Source organism: Galeopterus variegatus, unplaced genomic scaffold (assembly GCF_000696425.1).
Source record: "Galeopterus variegatus unplaced genomic scaffold, G_variegatus-3.0.2 Scaffold1820, whole genome shotgun sequence".
Lineage (NCBI taxonomy): Eukaryota > Metazoa > Chordata > Mammalia > Dermoptera > Cynocephalidae > Galeopterus > Galeopterus variegatus.
Window position 1 is genome coordinate 267,801 of NW_007727931.1, and position 18,214 is coordinate 286,014.

An 18,214-nucleotide genomic window follows, 5' to 3' on the forward strand; every position below is an offset into this window, starting at 1 on the left:
GGATTTCCTACCCTCTTAACAGTAACAGTGACAGTGAGGACTAAGTTTCTGATACATAAGACTTAGGGGACACAATTCGAGTTTCAGTGAGTTTTGGGGGGACACAATTCAATCCTCTACATAACCCCTTATCCAGTTTCTCCCCTTCCCCCTCCCCCCTCTAATACCCATAGATTTGTTTTCTCCATTTGATAAATTAACTGTTCCTTTGTTGATTTGTTGCTTAGATGATCTGTCTAGTACTGAGACAGATGTGATCAAGTCCTCCCCTATTATCATAGATCAGATGCTTCTTCTATTTGTGGAGAGAGAGAATTTCTTTCTTTCTTTTTTTTTTTTTTTTGGCTGGGGGCGTCTCCACTGATGCCTCTCCTTGTATCAGTGCAGTTGAGAGTCTGGCATGCCACCTGCTGCTTAGAGACCAGCCACTTTTGCAGCAGCGGTGGCTGTGGTGGGTTACCTGCATGGAAATGGTGTTTTTGGTGTGTTCTTTACATGGTTGTGGCTGGGTTTGGCTTCCCCTGGCTCCATGCCTCAGTACCCCAGCAGGATCCCAGGGCAGTGGCTGGTATTGCTCTTTTTGAACAAAGATTACGGTCTGTCTTTGAATATAAAAGGCTGCATGTATAAACTATCTCAATGGATTTTTGTGGATATCAAGGATGCTTTTTTTTTTGTATGATTTAATTTTCAAAAGTATGGTTATATTCTCACAAGGTTCCTGTTAGGTAGTTGTGGCAATCACCAACCACCCTTGTTTTTTAAATATGGGGAAATATGCTCAGCGATCAGTTAATTCCCCAAGGCTTCTCAATTTAACTTGAAATTCAGCTTAGATCTGATCTCTAATCCTGGGTTTTTTCCTCATACTCTCTCACTAATTGTTATGAATCCTAATTTTTTTTTTTTTTAAAGATGACCGGTAAGGGGATCTTAACCCTTGACTTGGTGTTGTCAGCACCATGCTCTCCCAACTGAGCTAACAGGCCATCCCTATATAGGGATCCGAACCCGCGGCCTCAGCGCTACCAGCGCCGCACTCTCCCGAGTGTGCCACACGGCCGGCCCGATCACAGTCTTTTAAAATAGCATCATCTTGGAAAATAAACAACACTAATAGATGTGTGGGTGCAAAGAATGGTGAGCATAATTCAAATAGTCCTGTACAGCTAGGACACCTTTGGAATGAGTCATAGCAATCTTTATGTGAGCTGACCATGATACAGGTGTTCTTGAATGCTCTTCAGTTAACTGGGAGCCAAGGAGGCATGGGTTGGGAGACTCGAAGTATAACTGCTTTTGGAACCATTAAAAGCATGGGATTGTTTCCATGTCTTTGAAATTAGTAGTAATTTTGCTTCTAGTCTACCCACACATTTAGAAATTTATTTAACCTGAATGCTATTTTTAAGTACCCCAGCAAGGAGGTGAGTTCTTATTTCAGAGATATTTTTCTTCCTGAAGAAATTATTATTGCTAGATTTAGAAAATGCCCCCAAAGAGGTGATAGCATTTTATCTTTTGAATAAATTACAATCTGTTGTTCTTATGTTCTTTCTCTGTGAAGTTCTTAGGAGATTGTTGGTACTAGTTAAATAAACCAGTTTTGATTGCAGCTTTTGTGATTTAGGGAAATCAGCAAGTTCTGTAAAATCGGTGGTAACAGTAGCTGCTAAAGGTAATAAAGCTTCTATCAAAACAGGTAAGACTATTGGGGAAGAGAGGTTTTTAAAGTTTGTTCTTAATTCTGCCTTAGAGTATAATAAATAAAAGCAAATTTTAAATTCATGGGTTTTTTGGGGTTTTTTTGGTTTTGGTTTGGGGTTTTTTTGGCAACTGGCTGGTACAGGGTGTTAACACCTACACCTTCAGCACCAGGCTGTAACAAGCTGAGCCAGATGGCCAGCCCAACAAATTTTAAATTCCTATAATAATTTTTAGCATGTAATAATATCTTGAAGGATTTACTAGATACTTCTTTGATATTTAAAACCTGACCCCTATAGGACTTTTATTTATTGTTACTTTGGTCTTTGACTGTATTTGCCATTGCAGGTACATTTTCATGCAGGTATATAATCACAGCTATATGACATGTGTATAAAGCTATATAATTGTACATTTTTGCCAGTTATATAGTCACAGGCTGCTCTGTCATTTCTCCCTTATGAATGGTTTAGTCTTTCTTTTCCTCTTTTTTGAGAGCTGTCATTACCTTCCCCAGCTTGTACAATTCCTCTGTTACTTTAAAAAAGATTACTTTTTTCCATGTTAGGAGAATACATTTTCTCCAGAAAGAAATGGAACACTATTTAAAATAAATGTAGCACATTGAAACTAGCATGATCTTTTTAGTAATATCTTTTTCAGTAGACTAATTTTAAGGAATCTTAGCAGAAATTACAAAGTATGACTTTTGTGTGTGTGATTATGATGTGCTTCTGCCACATGAGGGTTAATAAACTTGTGGCTCATTTAAGGCCATCAACAAAAAATTGTATCTCAACTTAAATTTGCTTTTAATCTTATTGGTAAATAGGTATTGAAAATAAATAGACATAATGAATATATAGAAAAGAACTACTTTTATAATAAAATCAAACTAACTTACTAATACTAATACTTTAGTATGAAACATGCTAAATGATTGAATAGACCCCTTTAAATAATGGTTTAATTCTGTTTCTAAAAGCAAAATCTACTGGAAAGAAGTCTCTAGAAGCCAAAAAGGCAGGGAATGTCAAAAACAAAGACTCCAGTAAATCTATGGCTGTACCAGGTAAGCTTGAAATGGTGTCATTCAGTGGTTTATTTTCTTTAAATCCTCTTGGTGTATATTCAAGTTACATGTATTAGTCCATTTTGTTGCTTATCAAAATACCTGCAACTAGGTGATTTATAAAGAAAACAAAATTTAATGCTTACAGTTTCTGAGGCTGGGAATTCCAAAGTCCATCCAGTGGAGGCTACAGTGACCCAGGGGTCTCACATTGCAAGATGGTGAAAGCAGAGAGTGCAGAAAGAGAGAAAGACAGACTCTCCTCTTTTAATGCCCTCAGAACCCATGCCCCTGACCACCATTTTTAATCCATTCACTACTGCACGGTCCAACAGTCTCATCACCTCTTCAAAGCTCCACCTTTCAATTACCGTAATAGGATTTCCACCCTCTTAACAGTCACAGCAGGGGCTCAGTTTCTAATACGTAAAACTTGGGAGACAGTTTAAGCTTCATTGAGTTTTGGGGGGACATAATTCAATCCACTACAGTATATTTTGAAATTCTGCATTAAAATCCTCAATGGAATTATTTTGTTTTTCTTTTTTTTTGGCAGCTGACTGGTTCAGGGATTGAACCCTGGACCTTGGTGTTATCAGCACCATGCTCTAAGCACTTAAGCTAACTTGCCAGCCTTATTTTGTTTTTCAAAAAGAAATTTGTATTAGATTCAAGTTACGTCACCTTGAGGAGACTTGTAAGGACAAACAGCTTAAATTGCTGTTTAAGTTTATTAGTTTAATTATATTAGTATTTTTCTAGACTATTAAACCAGACTATTTCATGCAGAAAACTCTGATATAAAGACGAGTGGGGAAGCCAAAGCCACTGAAAACAGTGCTAAAGAAGCTATTTCAGGTAGGTTAATAGAAATTTTATTTTGTTCTCTTATGTTTAAAGGTAAAAGGAGAAATTAAAATTTTAAGAAAAAAAGGTACTTAATTTTATGTCACTCATGTATTTTCCCCTCATACCAGAGTTATACCTAAGTGAAATTGAGAATATTATGATTCTTATCTTCTCCCTGTATCTTAAATATTTCTGAAACTTTGGTCTCAGAAGAATAAAACTGAATGTATTATTTAACAGTGTCACTTTTGTAGCTATTTCGTTCTAATTTTCTAGTCCTTGTCAGTTGTACACATTTCCATGTAGCTACTCTTTAATCCATTGTGGAATAAAGTGCGATCTTGATAAATAAAATGTATCCTCATGAAATTTATTTTATTTTGTATAAAGAAGCTGCTTTGGAGGTCACAGAAAATGAACCAGTTAGCCAGGTCAGTTCTTACATTTTACTTATTTATAGTTTAAGAAAAGTTTAAGAAATTTGACAAAACAAATTCTTGTTCTAAATTTACAGTATTTGGCATGGCGACAAATTACAGACATTTGTCACTTTTTAAATATGGTTTCAGTTCAAAACCCTTGAGTTGCAAAGCAAGTCACAAAAATTGGGAACAGATTATCAGTAAATGTATATGGTTGTGAAGATTATTTTTCACTGAGAACAACATGTTAAACCAGAATGGGCTTTTGGGTAGACAACAGGTTGTCAAATTAGAACCAATAGAATTTTGTGGAATCTTTTTTTTCCTGGAGGCAAATGAGAGAATATTTAGAATACCAGTGTTCTTTGTATTTTTGGAGAGAGAGAATGGGGTTTCAGTTTTATTTGATGGACATAAAATTCCCTTTATTGTTTTCTTGTGGTTATATCTATCATAATGAATATATTAAAATCTCATTAATTTAGATTTTACTGGTTTAGATTTTGAGATCATTCAGGTTTATAAGCATAAGTTTATTTTTGTTTGGTAGATCCACTCTTCACGTAGTAACTAAGTAGTATATATCTTATTTTAGGAACGGTATTTAAAAGTACCAGCAGAGTATATTAGGTTAATAGACTTTAGAAAGAACCATTTTAAACACACCTGCTAGTTAAAATCATTCTCAACTGGTTTCTGAGAACCAGAAACTTCTTACACCTTTTTTACAAAAAAGTCAAAAATGACCTGGTTCACTATAGCACATATTTAAGAATTTCCCCAGCATCCCCAATGGAAAAATTGGCATTGATGAGAGAATTATCTTGAAGGATGAAATAGATCTGAGAGAAGGGATGACAGAAAAGAAAGTATTTACTTGCATTGGGGATTGGGTTGTGGGGTAAGGATCCTAAAGAGATTAGATGAACTTTTTTATATTGCCTAAAAGTGGTTACCTTATTCAGGAAGAAAAATGGATACATACTGATTTGGAGGTTGGGGATGTTAGCATCAAAAGGCACAGGAATGGCAATAGTACATGACAGGAAAGAGCTGTAGTCAGAGATAGGTGAACTTGTGTATTAAAACAGTGAGTGAAAAAGAGACGTGCATGCCTGAACTGCATGACAGATGATACGACTGCAATTGTTCTATGTAGTTGAAGAGTGTAAATTTGCAAAATTTTTTGGTTTTGTTTTTCATTAGAGGTTCAGACCAGCTTCCTGAATTGATCAGACTTTCCTCAGTGTTAAATGCATTTTAAGTACTAGCATAACATACGATGTGCAATATAAACTTAAGTAAATATAAAAGCAGTTAAAGAAATTCTAATGTCAATTTTTAAATTTGTTTTGAAGGAAACAGAAGAAATATGTGTGGTACTTATTTCTAATTTGCCTAATAAAGGATATTCTATAGAAGAAGTTCATAACTTAGCAAAACCTTTTGGTGGTTTAAGCGATATGTTGATTTTATCATCTCATAAAAAGGTAAGAGTTGATAATAGGTATTTATATTGTCTGCAAGCACATTTTGAAAAACATTAAATTCACAAAACTAGAAAGAGAGGGTTTAAAAACAGTATCTCAGAGTAAACTGTTTCAAGCTAAGGAACTTTTTAAATATAAAACACAAATATACTTTTTTTTAGTATTATTCTAATGAAGCATAGTTTTAATGATGGGGAGTAATGGCTTACTAAGGTGTCAAAGTTTTACTCGAAAAAAAAAAATTTTTTTTTTAAAGATGACCAGTAAGGGATTTTAACCCCTTGACTTGGTGTTGTAAGCACTACGCTCTCCCAAGCGAGCTAACTGGCCATCCCTATACAGAGATCTGAACCTGTGGCTTTGGTGTTATCAGCACCAGACTCTCCCAAGTGAACCACAGGCCGGCCCCCATTACTCTAAATTTAGTAGAGAATATTTTACATCTTTAATATGTTTAATGAAGAGTTCTTTAAATGATCTATAAAATTTTATAGATCACTTTTTATTAGTATTTGTTATTCTTTCTGCTGTTTTAGCAGTGATACTCAAATGGAAGGTGACCATTTTAAGACTCAAACTAATAATGTCATCAATACTTACAACAGCCTAAGTTAATCTGTGTGTTCTAAATTTCCTATAAGTATGTATTGTATTTGTAATTTCAAATCAACACATTAAAATTTTTTGTTAATAATAAACAATAAATTTTTAGAAGGTATTTTGTGGAAGATGAGATTTTAGGGAAGTTTAAATAATGGAAATGACACCATTAGAGTGGTAGGAAGTAGTTCTTGTGATAGAAGGGAGTTAACAATCACTAGAGATCTTTGAGTGTAGAGTGGGGTGTATATTTGGTGATAAATGGAGCCGTATGCTTGAGAAAACACTAGGACAGAAGAGTGAGTACAAGTGAGCTTGTGTAGTTTCACATTATGTTAGAAGTAAATTTTTTGGATGGTTGCACAGATCTGTAAATAAACTAAAAACTATTACATGGTACACTTTTATAAGGCTGTGCTCTAACCAGCTGAACTAACCGGCCAGCCCTTCATTGTATACTTTTAAATGGGTGGACTTTATGATATGACAGTTATATTTCAATAAAGCTGTATTTTAAAAAGTAGATTATTTGTAATGGTTAAAGACAGTAGAAAGGAACAGAATTATTAAATATTTGGAGATTTAATACTTTTCTAGATATTATATGGAAAAATATCACATTCAATTATACAAACACTTTATACATTTGTGATATTAAAATTAACATAAAGCAAAAGGTAAGTTTAAAAATCGAAAAATATTTATGTAAAATGGGAAACAGGATCACATCCACATTATGCTACAACATATTAAAAGTTCAATAAATAAATTGGCAAAGGACATAGAGATAATTCATTAAAAATAGACCTATAACTATACACAAACATATAGAAGATCTCTATTTCATTAGTTATTAGATGTATGGAAAAAGGGTTAACCTCTACTTACCCACGTATGAAAATTAAAACCAAAATGTATGGAGCTACAGTTTTATACTTATGAAAATATCAAAATGAAAAATAACTTGAAAGTCATTACACATTTCTTTGGTTCTTTTATTTCTCATATTTTATCAGTCATTAAATTTATTTACTCAAGAAATATCCATTAAATGTCTGCTATGTTCTAGGTAGGGATACAGTGAATAAGATAAGACCTTTCATAAGACTTTTTGTAGAGTGCTTCATCTTGTTTCTCTCTTTAGTACTGCTTTATGAATTCAGTCATTCATTATTTCTTGCTTATGGTTGTAATAGTCTTAAATCTGTGGGCCTCACCTTTCTGAGGACTGTATTTTTTATCTTAAAAATATTTAAAATTCAGTTCATTTGACTCTGAAGTTTTAAATCTTTTCAAGAAAAAGTAACTTAAGATTTATTTTTTTATTCTTGTAATTTCTATTTTAAAAGGCGTATATAGAAATAAATAGAAAATCTGCAGATTCTATGGTAAAATTTTATACCTGCTTCCCAATATCGATGGATGGAAATCAACTTTCAATAAGTATGGCTCCTGAAAACATGGATATAAAAGACGAGGTAAATCCTAGATTTACCATTATTTTTACTAGATATTATTAATGTTTTAAATCAGATTTATTGTAATCTGTTAGGTTTTCGAGTTTTCTTCATATCACATTTTCTCTCAGACACTGAGAAAGCTTCTTCCTGTCCCTCCAACAATCACCCCTCTCACTGTTTGAGAGTTAAGTTCACTGTAAGGGAGTTTTATCCTTTATCTTTGTTGAGATGGAAAAAAAAGTTGAAGCCTATTTTCAGACTGGCTTGTCTCACTGCCATTATCTGTGACACCAAGCTGGAATTCCACAGGTTATCTTTAATTATTTTCTCTCATTGGTTCCTCACTAGATCTTATCTGTTTTAACTCCTTGAGGTTTGTTTCCTCTCCCTCATCCCATCTATTATTGCTTCATTTCTTAAAAACTCCTACTGGACCACCAAACTAATTGTCCTTTTTATCTTCTATCTTCAGTTTTTTCTCCTTTAAGTCCTTTCTCTACAAAGCCATGAGACTGACATAAAATTCAAATCTATTCAAATTCAACTTCATCTGATGTAAAAACCCTTCAGTGTCACTGTGTGTCCTATAAACATTTACTATCAACTGCTAAAAGGCACAAGGTAGAGATAGTAGGATCTCTAGAGGAAGATGGAAATGCATGTAATTTGAAAAAACCTTTCATTGAGAATCACTGTAATGTGATAGAATTGGTGGGATTGTTTTATACATGTCAGTGGTGTCAAAGAAAAAAAAAAAGTTTAAAGTCCAAGTTCCGTTCCTGCACATGAAGCCTTCTGTTGCTTATCCTCTGCCAGCTTTGACAGTCTGTGCCACTCTCGGCCTTTTTGTAATTCAGCAGCATAAAATCACTGATCACTTACTCACTGCTGTTTTTTATTTGCCCGCATCACTGTTCTCCCTCATCTACTTTGCTTTTAAAAGTTAACTTTTCTTTAATAATTTGAATTCTCTTCCTGTTGTCTGAATTAGCTTTCTTATTATACGTGAATTTGAGTGTCCTCCCTAAATGTTACTGCCTTGTTAATCTTTAATGTACTTAAGGGAATAGGAAGACTTCACTTGTGTGGGTAGGGTGGCATTTCAATAACTTGTTAAACGAAGAGGGAAAGATTTTTTGAAGGGACAGAACTTTTGCTGCCTTCTCATTTTATGAAATACTGTGTAGTGCATATTTGTGTAGATTATTATAAATCTTAATAAGTGTATGTAGTAGAAAGAGCTTATGCCTTCAACCTTTATCTATTTTGGCTTTTCAGGAAGCCATATTTACAACCTTGATTAAAGAAAATGACCCAGAGGTGAGTTTTGCATTTAAATGCTTTTGTAAACTTGTTTAATTGATGGAAACATTGATTGTTTTATTTGTTCACCTTTTAGGAATTAAAGAAAACCTTTACTAATTTTAAGATACTTAGGTGATAGAGATAGATGTCAGATGGGTCTTCTTCTTGGGAAAAATTAGAAATAAAGGGTTATAGTCATTCATGTGAAAAAACTTTCCAAATACTGAAGTGCATATTAAGTGACCAAATAGGTCAATACTCTGTCTGAGGAGGTTTTGAGAAATCGTTATCATTTGTTTTTTTGGCCACTGGCTGATACAGGGATGGAACCCTGAACCTTGGTGTTATCAGCACCATGCTCTAACCAACTGAGCTAATCAACCAGCCCCAACATTATGTTAATAGTAGGAATATTATACCTCCTGTTTTAATATGTAGTTTTACTGACTACTCAAATCTAAAATAAAGACATTATTTTCACTCACACAATCATTTTCTTACTCTAGAAAGAGGCTATCATATGACCTCTGTAATATTAAATTACTGTTAATCTGTGTTTTATAGTTTGATACTATCGCTGTGTGTGTTTTTTATTTTTCCTCTATGCTGTCTCTTAAAAAACACTACAGGCAGATATAGATAAAATTTACAGTCGATTTGTACACCTTGATAATTTACCAGAAGATGGACTTCAGTGTGTACTTTGTGTTGGACTTCAGTTTGGAAAAGTGGATCACCATGTATTCATAAATAATAAAAACAAGGTAACAAGTTCCCTCCTAATTTAGCTGTATGTTCTGTAGAGAATATATGACTGAACCCTGTATTCTTATGGTCTGCAACTTTTAATTTAACTTCTGAACTGAAATATTTATAAACATTAGTCATCTGCTTAGCAGAATTATGATACACCAGGATATTTTCTCCTGGACTGTGACAAGAAAGAAGAGATGATCTCTCTCTCTTCAGAACTCCTAGTTTTTCATGAGAAAGACGACTCACACAAGGAAGAAAGGTTATATAGAAGGAGCATTATCTTACTGAGAAGTTTAGACCTGACTCTAGCCTTAACTACCTTTGTGACCTTGGCTAAGTTTGTTTATACTTATCTGTAAAATGTATAAGGGTATTTATTATCAGATATTTTCTTAAGGCCCTTCCAGCCTTAAAACACATTTGTTTATACTTACATTTTACAAATAAGTATAAACAAACTTATTTATATGGAATAAATTATATGCTTATTTATATGGAAAGAAGTAGAAATAAAATAATCATTTCTTACTTCCATGATTTGGCTTCTTTTCATAAAAGAACCCCCAAATTATCCATCTATTTACATTTGGTATGCCCTCTTTATTAAATATATATTTCAGCTATATGTCCATTAAAATTAGATTTTGATCAGTCATGTATTACCTCGAAAGGCAGTGTTTCATACCAAAGTTGACAATATTTAAATCATAGAAAGTACATACTTGACCAAAAATTAGATATTAATTTCTTTGATATTCTCCTATCTGATAAATAGAGCATGTTTGGTAATTTAGAAATAGTCTGACATAGGATGGAAGGTGGGGAACAGATGACATATAGGAATTCTGAACCTTGCTTTAGATATCCTTAATCCTCTGTTTTTAAAAATACTTACCATCTTCAATTTTGCTTTTGCCTTTGCAACATTCTAAGGATTATTTTCTCTTATTTACTTAGTTGGGTTTTTTTTGGGGGGAGGGGGGGTGGACAGCTGGCCAGTATGGGAATCCAAAACCTTGACCTTGGTGTTACCAGCACCACGCTCTCTCCCAAGTGAGTTGACTGACCAGTCCTTCTCTTATTTACTTTTGAATAAGAATTAACTTTACCTTTGTAATCACATATCTGAAACCTGAAACAAAAATATATTCAAACTTTAAAAAATTTTTTATTGTGGTGTAATTTACAAATTTTAACATTTGTAAAACATAAATTTACCATTTTAACCATGTTTAAGTGTCAGGTCAGTGGCATTAAGCACGTTCACTTTATGCAACCATCTCCACCTTTTATTTCTGTAACTTTCATCTTCTCAAACTGAAGGTTCCTGGCCATTAAACACTAACTCCTCATCCCTCTCCCCTAGCCCTTATCAACCACCTTTTCCTTTCTATTTCTATGAATTTGACTACTCTAGGCACCTCATGTATGGGGAATTGTATTGTGTTTGCCTTTTCGTGACTGGCTTATTTCACTTAGCATAATGTCTTTCAGGTTCATGCATGCAGTAGAATATGTTAGAATTTCCTTCCTTTTTAAGGCTGAATAATAATCTGTTGTATACCACTTATTTACTCGTTTATTGATGGGCTGCTTAATGCCTTTTGGCTGTTGTGAATAATGCTTCTATGAACATGAATGTACAAATATTTGTTTGAGTTCCTGCTTTCTATTCTTTTGGGTATATACTGAAAAGTGGAATTGCTGGATGATATGGTAATTCTACTTTTAACTTTTTTAGGAATTATTAATATTTCTTTTTCTCTTCTCCAAAGGCAATTCTTCAGTTCGATAGTCCTGAATCTGCTCAGTCAATGTACAGCTTTCTGAAACAAAATCCACAGAACATAGGTGACCATGTATTGACTTGCACGTTATCTCCAAAGGTGGACTCATTGGAGGTAAGATTTTTGTGTGTGTGTTAGCTCTTGTGCTTTTAGAAAATGAAGAAAGCATAAAGATCATTCTCCCAAATCTCAGAAGATGTACTCTGCAGGTAATTTCAAGAATTATTCTTGGGCATTAGTCAAAGTGGTTGAATTTAGATATTCTTTGTTTTTAAAATTTGTTTTGGGGCCGGCCTGTGGCTCACTCGGTAGAGTGCGGTGCTGATAACACCAAGGCCACGGGTTCAGATCCTATATAGGGATGGCCGGTTTGCTCACTGGCTGAGCGTGGTGCTGACAACACCAAGCCAAGGGTTGAGATCCCCTTACCGGTCATCTTTAAAAAAAAAAAAAAAAAAAAAAAATTTGTTTTGTAAAAGTGTTCCAATTTTCATGGTATGGGGAGCAGTATAAGTTTGTCTAAATGAGAATAAATTGAAGTAATTTTTAAAAATGTAACATAAGCATTCTCTGATACTTACTATTGACATATGTGTCAATAAAAGAACATAATTGCAACTCCACATATGTAACATAATTGTCTCCAGAATGCAGAGGCTACGTTGAATCCATTTTGGCTTTTCCTTGGTAGAAAGAAGTTTGTTTACTCTTTCATTTGTTTGAATTATATTTATTATAAACTATGTTCTTGTATAAGAAATAAGATTTTACAGGTTCTTGGGTTACACAGTAATACATTGAGGAAGGCTATGAATGGTCCTCCTTTGAAAGAATTAAATTCAAACTCAGATGTTTTTTCCTTCTAATAGTTCCATTGTATGACAATAGCAGGAGGTAATAATAGGGCCTTTAAATTTGGTGTCTATATGTTTTTTGTTGGTTAATTGCCAAAAATCCTGCACTAGCTGAAGAAAAAGAAAAGAAAATTCTATCATCTAAACCCAAATTAAAAAGAGTACCTACAAGTAAATGTATTCTGATAGGTACGAGTTTAAGCACAGATTTGAGTGTTTCATTTCACCTGATAATTTCAGGAGAAAAAATGTAGTTTTTAGCCTGTTCTTAACAGAACATTGCAGTATCCAAAATTTAGATGAACTTTGTTCACCTAAGTTCAGAATTATACTAAACACTGACTATGCACAAAATCTTCCAGATATACAGTCCCAGATTCTTAGACTTGAAGAAAATGAAACAAGTGAAAATTTATAGAATGTCATCTGAATTGATACTTACTTCTCAAGCTCTTATTCAGAACCTTATTCTTACAACTTTGAGAGCATGTTTTGCTTATTGTCAAAGACCTAACTCCACCCCCAGATTTTGTTATAATAGTTTTTAATTTAACACTATTTAAGATGAGTTATCATCTCTATCTTACCCTCTCTGTAACTACCCTGCATTACTTTCTTGTATAGTACGTTACAGTCTTTAGTTCTATAACTTTAGTTAGCCTACATACGAAGCATGTGGTACTCAGTTCTAAGTACTGAAAACCAATATCTGCATTTTTGATATCTCAATTATGAAAATATTTACTGCAAAATTAAGTAGTAAGAGAGCGGGTCTGTATAGAAGGAAATACGTAATATGTGTTTATATCTTGTACCCTTGGAGGTGAGTTTCTTATAGTCCCACTCACTTCTCAAAATAGTGTCATGTTTTTGTTTTGTCAAATATTTAGATTGTGGCTTTCTTGTATGGTTTAGGGGATGTATTTTGTTGTAGAAAGGGGGAAAAATGACTGTCTTAATAATTTTACTCAGATCACATAACTTCATTACTGTTTATTGAATAGAATCTGTTCTCTTAGAGCTGTTCTTCTGACTCCCTCTTCCAAATTTATGGCCATTTGTTTTGTAAGCCAATTACATACCTTTGGTAAACCTTTGGTTTTCTTTTTGTTGCTCTTTTGAGATAACTTCTGCTGTTTCTTGGATTCTGTATCTCCCACTTTTTATATTGCTTTTCGGTTTACTAGAGTACATCCTCAAATAACTTTTTACTCTAGAAAGTATATGTGACTGGTAAATTTTCTGAATCCCTGCATATTTGAAAATTATTTTACTCTTGTATACTTCATTGATAGGTTGTCTGTGTAGGGAATTCTGTGCTCAGATTATTTTTTCTTTGATTGTTTTGAGAACCAGTATTGTTGAAGAGAAAGCTGATTCTAATCATACTTTTAAATATTCTGTTTCTCTGAAAGCTTTTATAATTTACTTACTATTTTGTTAAACAAGAATTTATGTAATTCCTTTTCTCTGCCAGCACTGTTCTATGCATTGGAATACAATGATGAACAGCAGGTCATTTTTCCAGTGTCTCAATCTTCAAGGATTATATTTTAGTGGAAGAGACTATAAACAGATAAACATATATGTATGTTTATCTGTTTATATGTGTGTGTAATATCAGGTGGCAAAAAAAGTGCTATGAAGACAAATCAAGATAAAAAGAGTGTGTTGAATGGGGGGATGTGTATCTTAGAGTGCTCAATGATAGCTCCTCTGTGTAAGAGTTTTTGAGAGGCCTGAAGGAAGTAAGAGTACAAATTCTACAAATATATCAAGGAGAAGAGGTTTTTAGACAGAAGAGCAAGGGCAAAGGCCTTAGGTATGGTGATTCAAGAATCTCCGAGGGTCAAGTCCAGTGAGCAAGATCTTGTCTTGGTTTGGGACTCATTTACTACATTTTGCTTAGAGCACTCACTGATTTTATAAAATCTGAAGATTAGTGTGTTTCTTCACCTGTGGAAAGTTTTCCTTTCATTATTTCTTTGCTTACTTCTCAAGTTTTAATGTTCTGTTTTTCTGAAAATAACACCTATACTGATTTTGTAGATTGAAAGCTCTTTAATTGTCTGAAGTCTTCCTGCTTATCTTGTTCAAGCTCACGCATTTGTTTTTCTCTTTTGTTCATTTAAAAATAAGTAAGTTAACTGATATTGGTATCCGATATAGATTTCCTCTGCTATCACAGGCTTATTTTCTCTTGACAGGCTTCTCCCCTGAATGGGAAGACTGCTTGTAAACACTATGGGTGGGGCTTATCAACTCTCATCTTTAATTTCAGCCATAACATTAGGATATAGACTAGACTTCCCTCCAGGTACCCCAGTAAAGGAGACCTTCCCTCTGGTACTCCAAATCCTATACCAGGAATTCTCTCTCGGCACATTTTCTCAGTTTCTTTAAGGTACTGTTCTCAGTTTTTAGTTGGACAAAATCTTTCTAGAAAGACAATTTCAACCCAGAGAACACATGATTCCCACAGAAAAGGCTTCCTTCTGGTATGGATAAGCTCTAAAGGGCAGATATTTTTGCAGTTTTGTTCCCTGATGTATCCCAAGTGCCTGGGGCAGTGCTTGATGCATAGGCACTGATTTTTAATTTCATCTTCCTTTTTTGGCCCTGAACATTATTTCTTGGGGTTCAGATAAATATGTAAAAGTATTATTGTTAAGTTTTGTCCAGTGTTTCTAGGTGTTTTGAGTAGGAGGCTTTTTATGCCAGCTGGTCTCCCTTATAAATAGAAATCTTTTCAAATAAATTTTTAAATATATTCACAAGGAAGATGTTGATATTTTGAGTTTACTTATTTTTTATTCTAAGTGAAAGATGGTATTTCCAAGCTTCTAAAGTTAAATAAACAATTCTCATATTAACATTAAGGAAAATTGTTTCTTTCATAAATTGCTGTATGTCAGTTATTCTATTTAACCTAACTTTTAGGGGTCTTTATTAATGAGGAAAAAAACCAAAAATGCTAGAACGATCCTTATGTGAACACTGAAAACCAGGTGTTTTTTATATTTTTAAGGTGTATTTTTTTTTTTTTTTAAACTTAGATTGTACCTGAAAACATTCCACTGGTGGGTTAAAAATTTAAAATCCAGTAGAATAAATAGCCTCTAATTAAATGTGGTTTATGTTACAGGCTCAAACTAAACTTAGATTGTACCTGAAAACATTCCACTGGTGGGTTAAATATTTAAAATCCAGTAGAATAAATAGCCTCTAATTAAATGTGGTTTATGTTACAGGCTCAAACTGAGAAAGACCCAGAACTAGGAAAAGAAAGGTATGATCTTTAAGTTTGCTAACATTTTTTTGTATAGGATTTAATTACTGAATTTTATGTCTGTATTTTATAGTAATTGTGCACATATAGCAAAAAGTTCTTATGTTTCCTGTTCATTTTGTGTATACATGAGCTTGTTGTGGTTTTCTTTTTGAGTTCTGTTTGACCTAGGAGTTTTGTTTGTTGTTTTTTCAGTCTCATTCAGATAGTTACTGATTATTTAGAGAAACTGCATGTGTACTCACAGTTTGAATTAAATATATAACTGACTTCTTTATAAAATGTTTTGCTAAGACTCTTGAACAGCTCAAGTTCATGGTTAGTATATTCTTTTTGTTAGATTCTTATATTACAAAATAATTAAACACAATAGTAAAATTTTAATTTTTTAAATATTTCATTAGCTTAAAACACAAAAGGATAATTTTCAGTGTTTATTTTGATACTTTTTTAAAACAACTGGGTTGGGGAGAAAGGGATATTTGTTAAGAAAAGTTATGTATGCTGCTTTTTATTTTTAGAGGGTTAGAGGGTGAATGCTTGTTTTTCATAATCTACAGAAACTGGTGGCTCACAACCTTGTTTTGACCACATATAGTGCACCCTCTCCTTAGAAATTTTCACATTCTGATGGGTACCTTCTTAGTCACCATCGTTATTCCACCAATTGATAACCTGCCTTTCACTGCTCTTCATTGAGAATCACTGAATTAGAATATTTCTTTTCCATCCTGTATATTGATTCACCTGTATTTATTAGTCTGTGTTGTAAGAGTGTATAAGCTTGAAATAGCAGTTTGAAAGTGTTCATGTATGGGAAGTGTTTATTTAATGCAGTAATTTTTAGAGGCTTAAAAAAATGAAATGTCTTATGGATTTTCTCCTCAGTAATTAATTCTTACAAAATCAGACTGTTTTAAATATTATAGATAATTATGAGTACATTAAAATATATTGGTAACTTTAAGCAGTAGGTTTGCCATATATGTCAGCATAGACTTCTTTAAATTGTACATCATCATAGCAATTATATTCACATGCCTATGAAATAATACCACAAGCAATATTTGATATAAAACCCACAAAGGGCTTACTTAATAAGTAATAGTGCCACATACAATAACATAGACCTACAGTTTGGCCACAGTAACTCTGGCTGGTAAGTAAATAGGCTCTTCCAAAAATCTGTTTTATATATTTGACTTGATAAGAGTTTCTTTGAGGGCTGCAAGGAAAGCTGTTGTCTATAGCAATAGCAGTTGGTCATTGTTTTCCTCTCATTGTTTATACTTGTCTTTTAAAATCAAATATATTTCTTAATGAATTTATAGATAGGTTGTCCAATCTCATAAAATTAATTTATGAGATAACTTCTTAATTTCCATCAATAACTTCTTAATTCCCATTTTGCAATCAGTTTTTTCTGACTTATATGACATTAGGGAAAAAGATAGGGGATGTGGCTGGAGTACTTCCCATTTCTTTTGGGGTAAGATGCTGAGAAACAATAGTGTTTGTTTTTGTTAAAAGCACTTGTGGTTTCCAATTTATCATAAATATGATCCTTTTATTTATAATTAATGTAAACTGTTTTAATAGGTTTCCTATTTAGAGGAAATCTTATGGATATATGCATAATTTAATAATAATCCACATTATACTTGTACTTATTTCCCCCTTCTCCCATGTAAAAAAGATTTATTTATCATATGACTAAGGCTCCAAATAAGGATGCTACATGAAATATTCCTCATTTATTAATATTGGGGAAGTACCCAGTGGGCCTCTGAAATAAACACTAATCTTTAGTATTGTGAAGTCTCAGTCTAAAGTTTCTCAAGACATGTGTTAACCTTTGTTCTCATGCCTGGATTTTATTCTGCCTTTGCTGAAAGTTGTGAAATACTGGTATCATATGGGAGTGTGTGGTGGGATAGGGGAATGGGAAATTAGATACCTGTATCCTGAATGACTTGCTAGAATCTTTTTTTGTGCCATTTCCCAAAATATGGCTGTGTTTTCCTTGTCTTTATTTTATTTTTTAAAATATTTAAATAGACTGTTTTTATAGCAGTTTTAGGTTTACAGAGAAATTGAGCAGAAAGTCCAGATATTTTCCATACCCTCCCACGACCACCCATACACAGTTTCTCCTATTATTTACATCTTATGTTAGTGTGTTACATTTGTTACAATTACGAACCAATTATGAACCCTTGTTACTATTAACTCAGTTTTACATTAGGGTTCCTTCTTGGTGTTGTACAGTTCTATGGGTTTTGCCAAATGAAGAATGTCATGTACTCACCCTTACAGTGTCATACAGAATAGTTGTGCTCCTCTAAAAGTTCTCTGTGTTCCATCTCTTCATCCCTCAGTCCCTCTCTCCTCACCTAAAATCCTGGCAACCACTGATTTTTTTTTTTTTGCATTACCTCAAACATTTATTATTTCTTTTGTGTTGGGAATATTCGACATCCTCTCTCCTAGCTAACTGAAACTATACAGTAAATGGTTGTTAATTATAGACACCCTACAGTGCTATAGAACACTAGCTATTATTCCTTCTATCTAACTGTACTCCTTTGATTTTTTTTTTTTTTTTTTTTTTTTTTCCTTTTTG

The 18,214-nt window shown here is 33.3% G+C and overlaps 1 protein-coding gene across 1 annotated transcript in view; it reads left to right on the forward strand.

Moving 5' to 3' along the window:
* Window positions 1-18,214, forward strand: part of ZNF638 (zinc finger protein 638) — an 84,327-nt gene that overhangs the window by 51,690 nt on the left and 14,423 nt on the right. Inside the window, 10 exon segments of the mRNA XM_008579142.1 lie at window positions 1,631-1,702; window positions 2,693-2,779; window positions 3,569-3,637; window positions 4,019-4,059; window positions 5,409-5,540; window positions 7,490-7,618; window positions 8,879-8,920; window positions 9,535-9,669; window positions 11,437-11,562; window positions 15,554-15,591. Of these exon segments, the coding sequence (XP_008577364.1) occupies window positions 1,631-1,702; window positions 2,693-2,779; window positions 3,569-3,637; window positions 4,019-4,059; window positions 5,409-5,540; window positions 7,490-7,618; window positions 8,879-8,920; window positions 9,535-9,669; window positions 11,437-11,562; window positions 15,554-15,591 (871 nt within the window).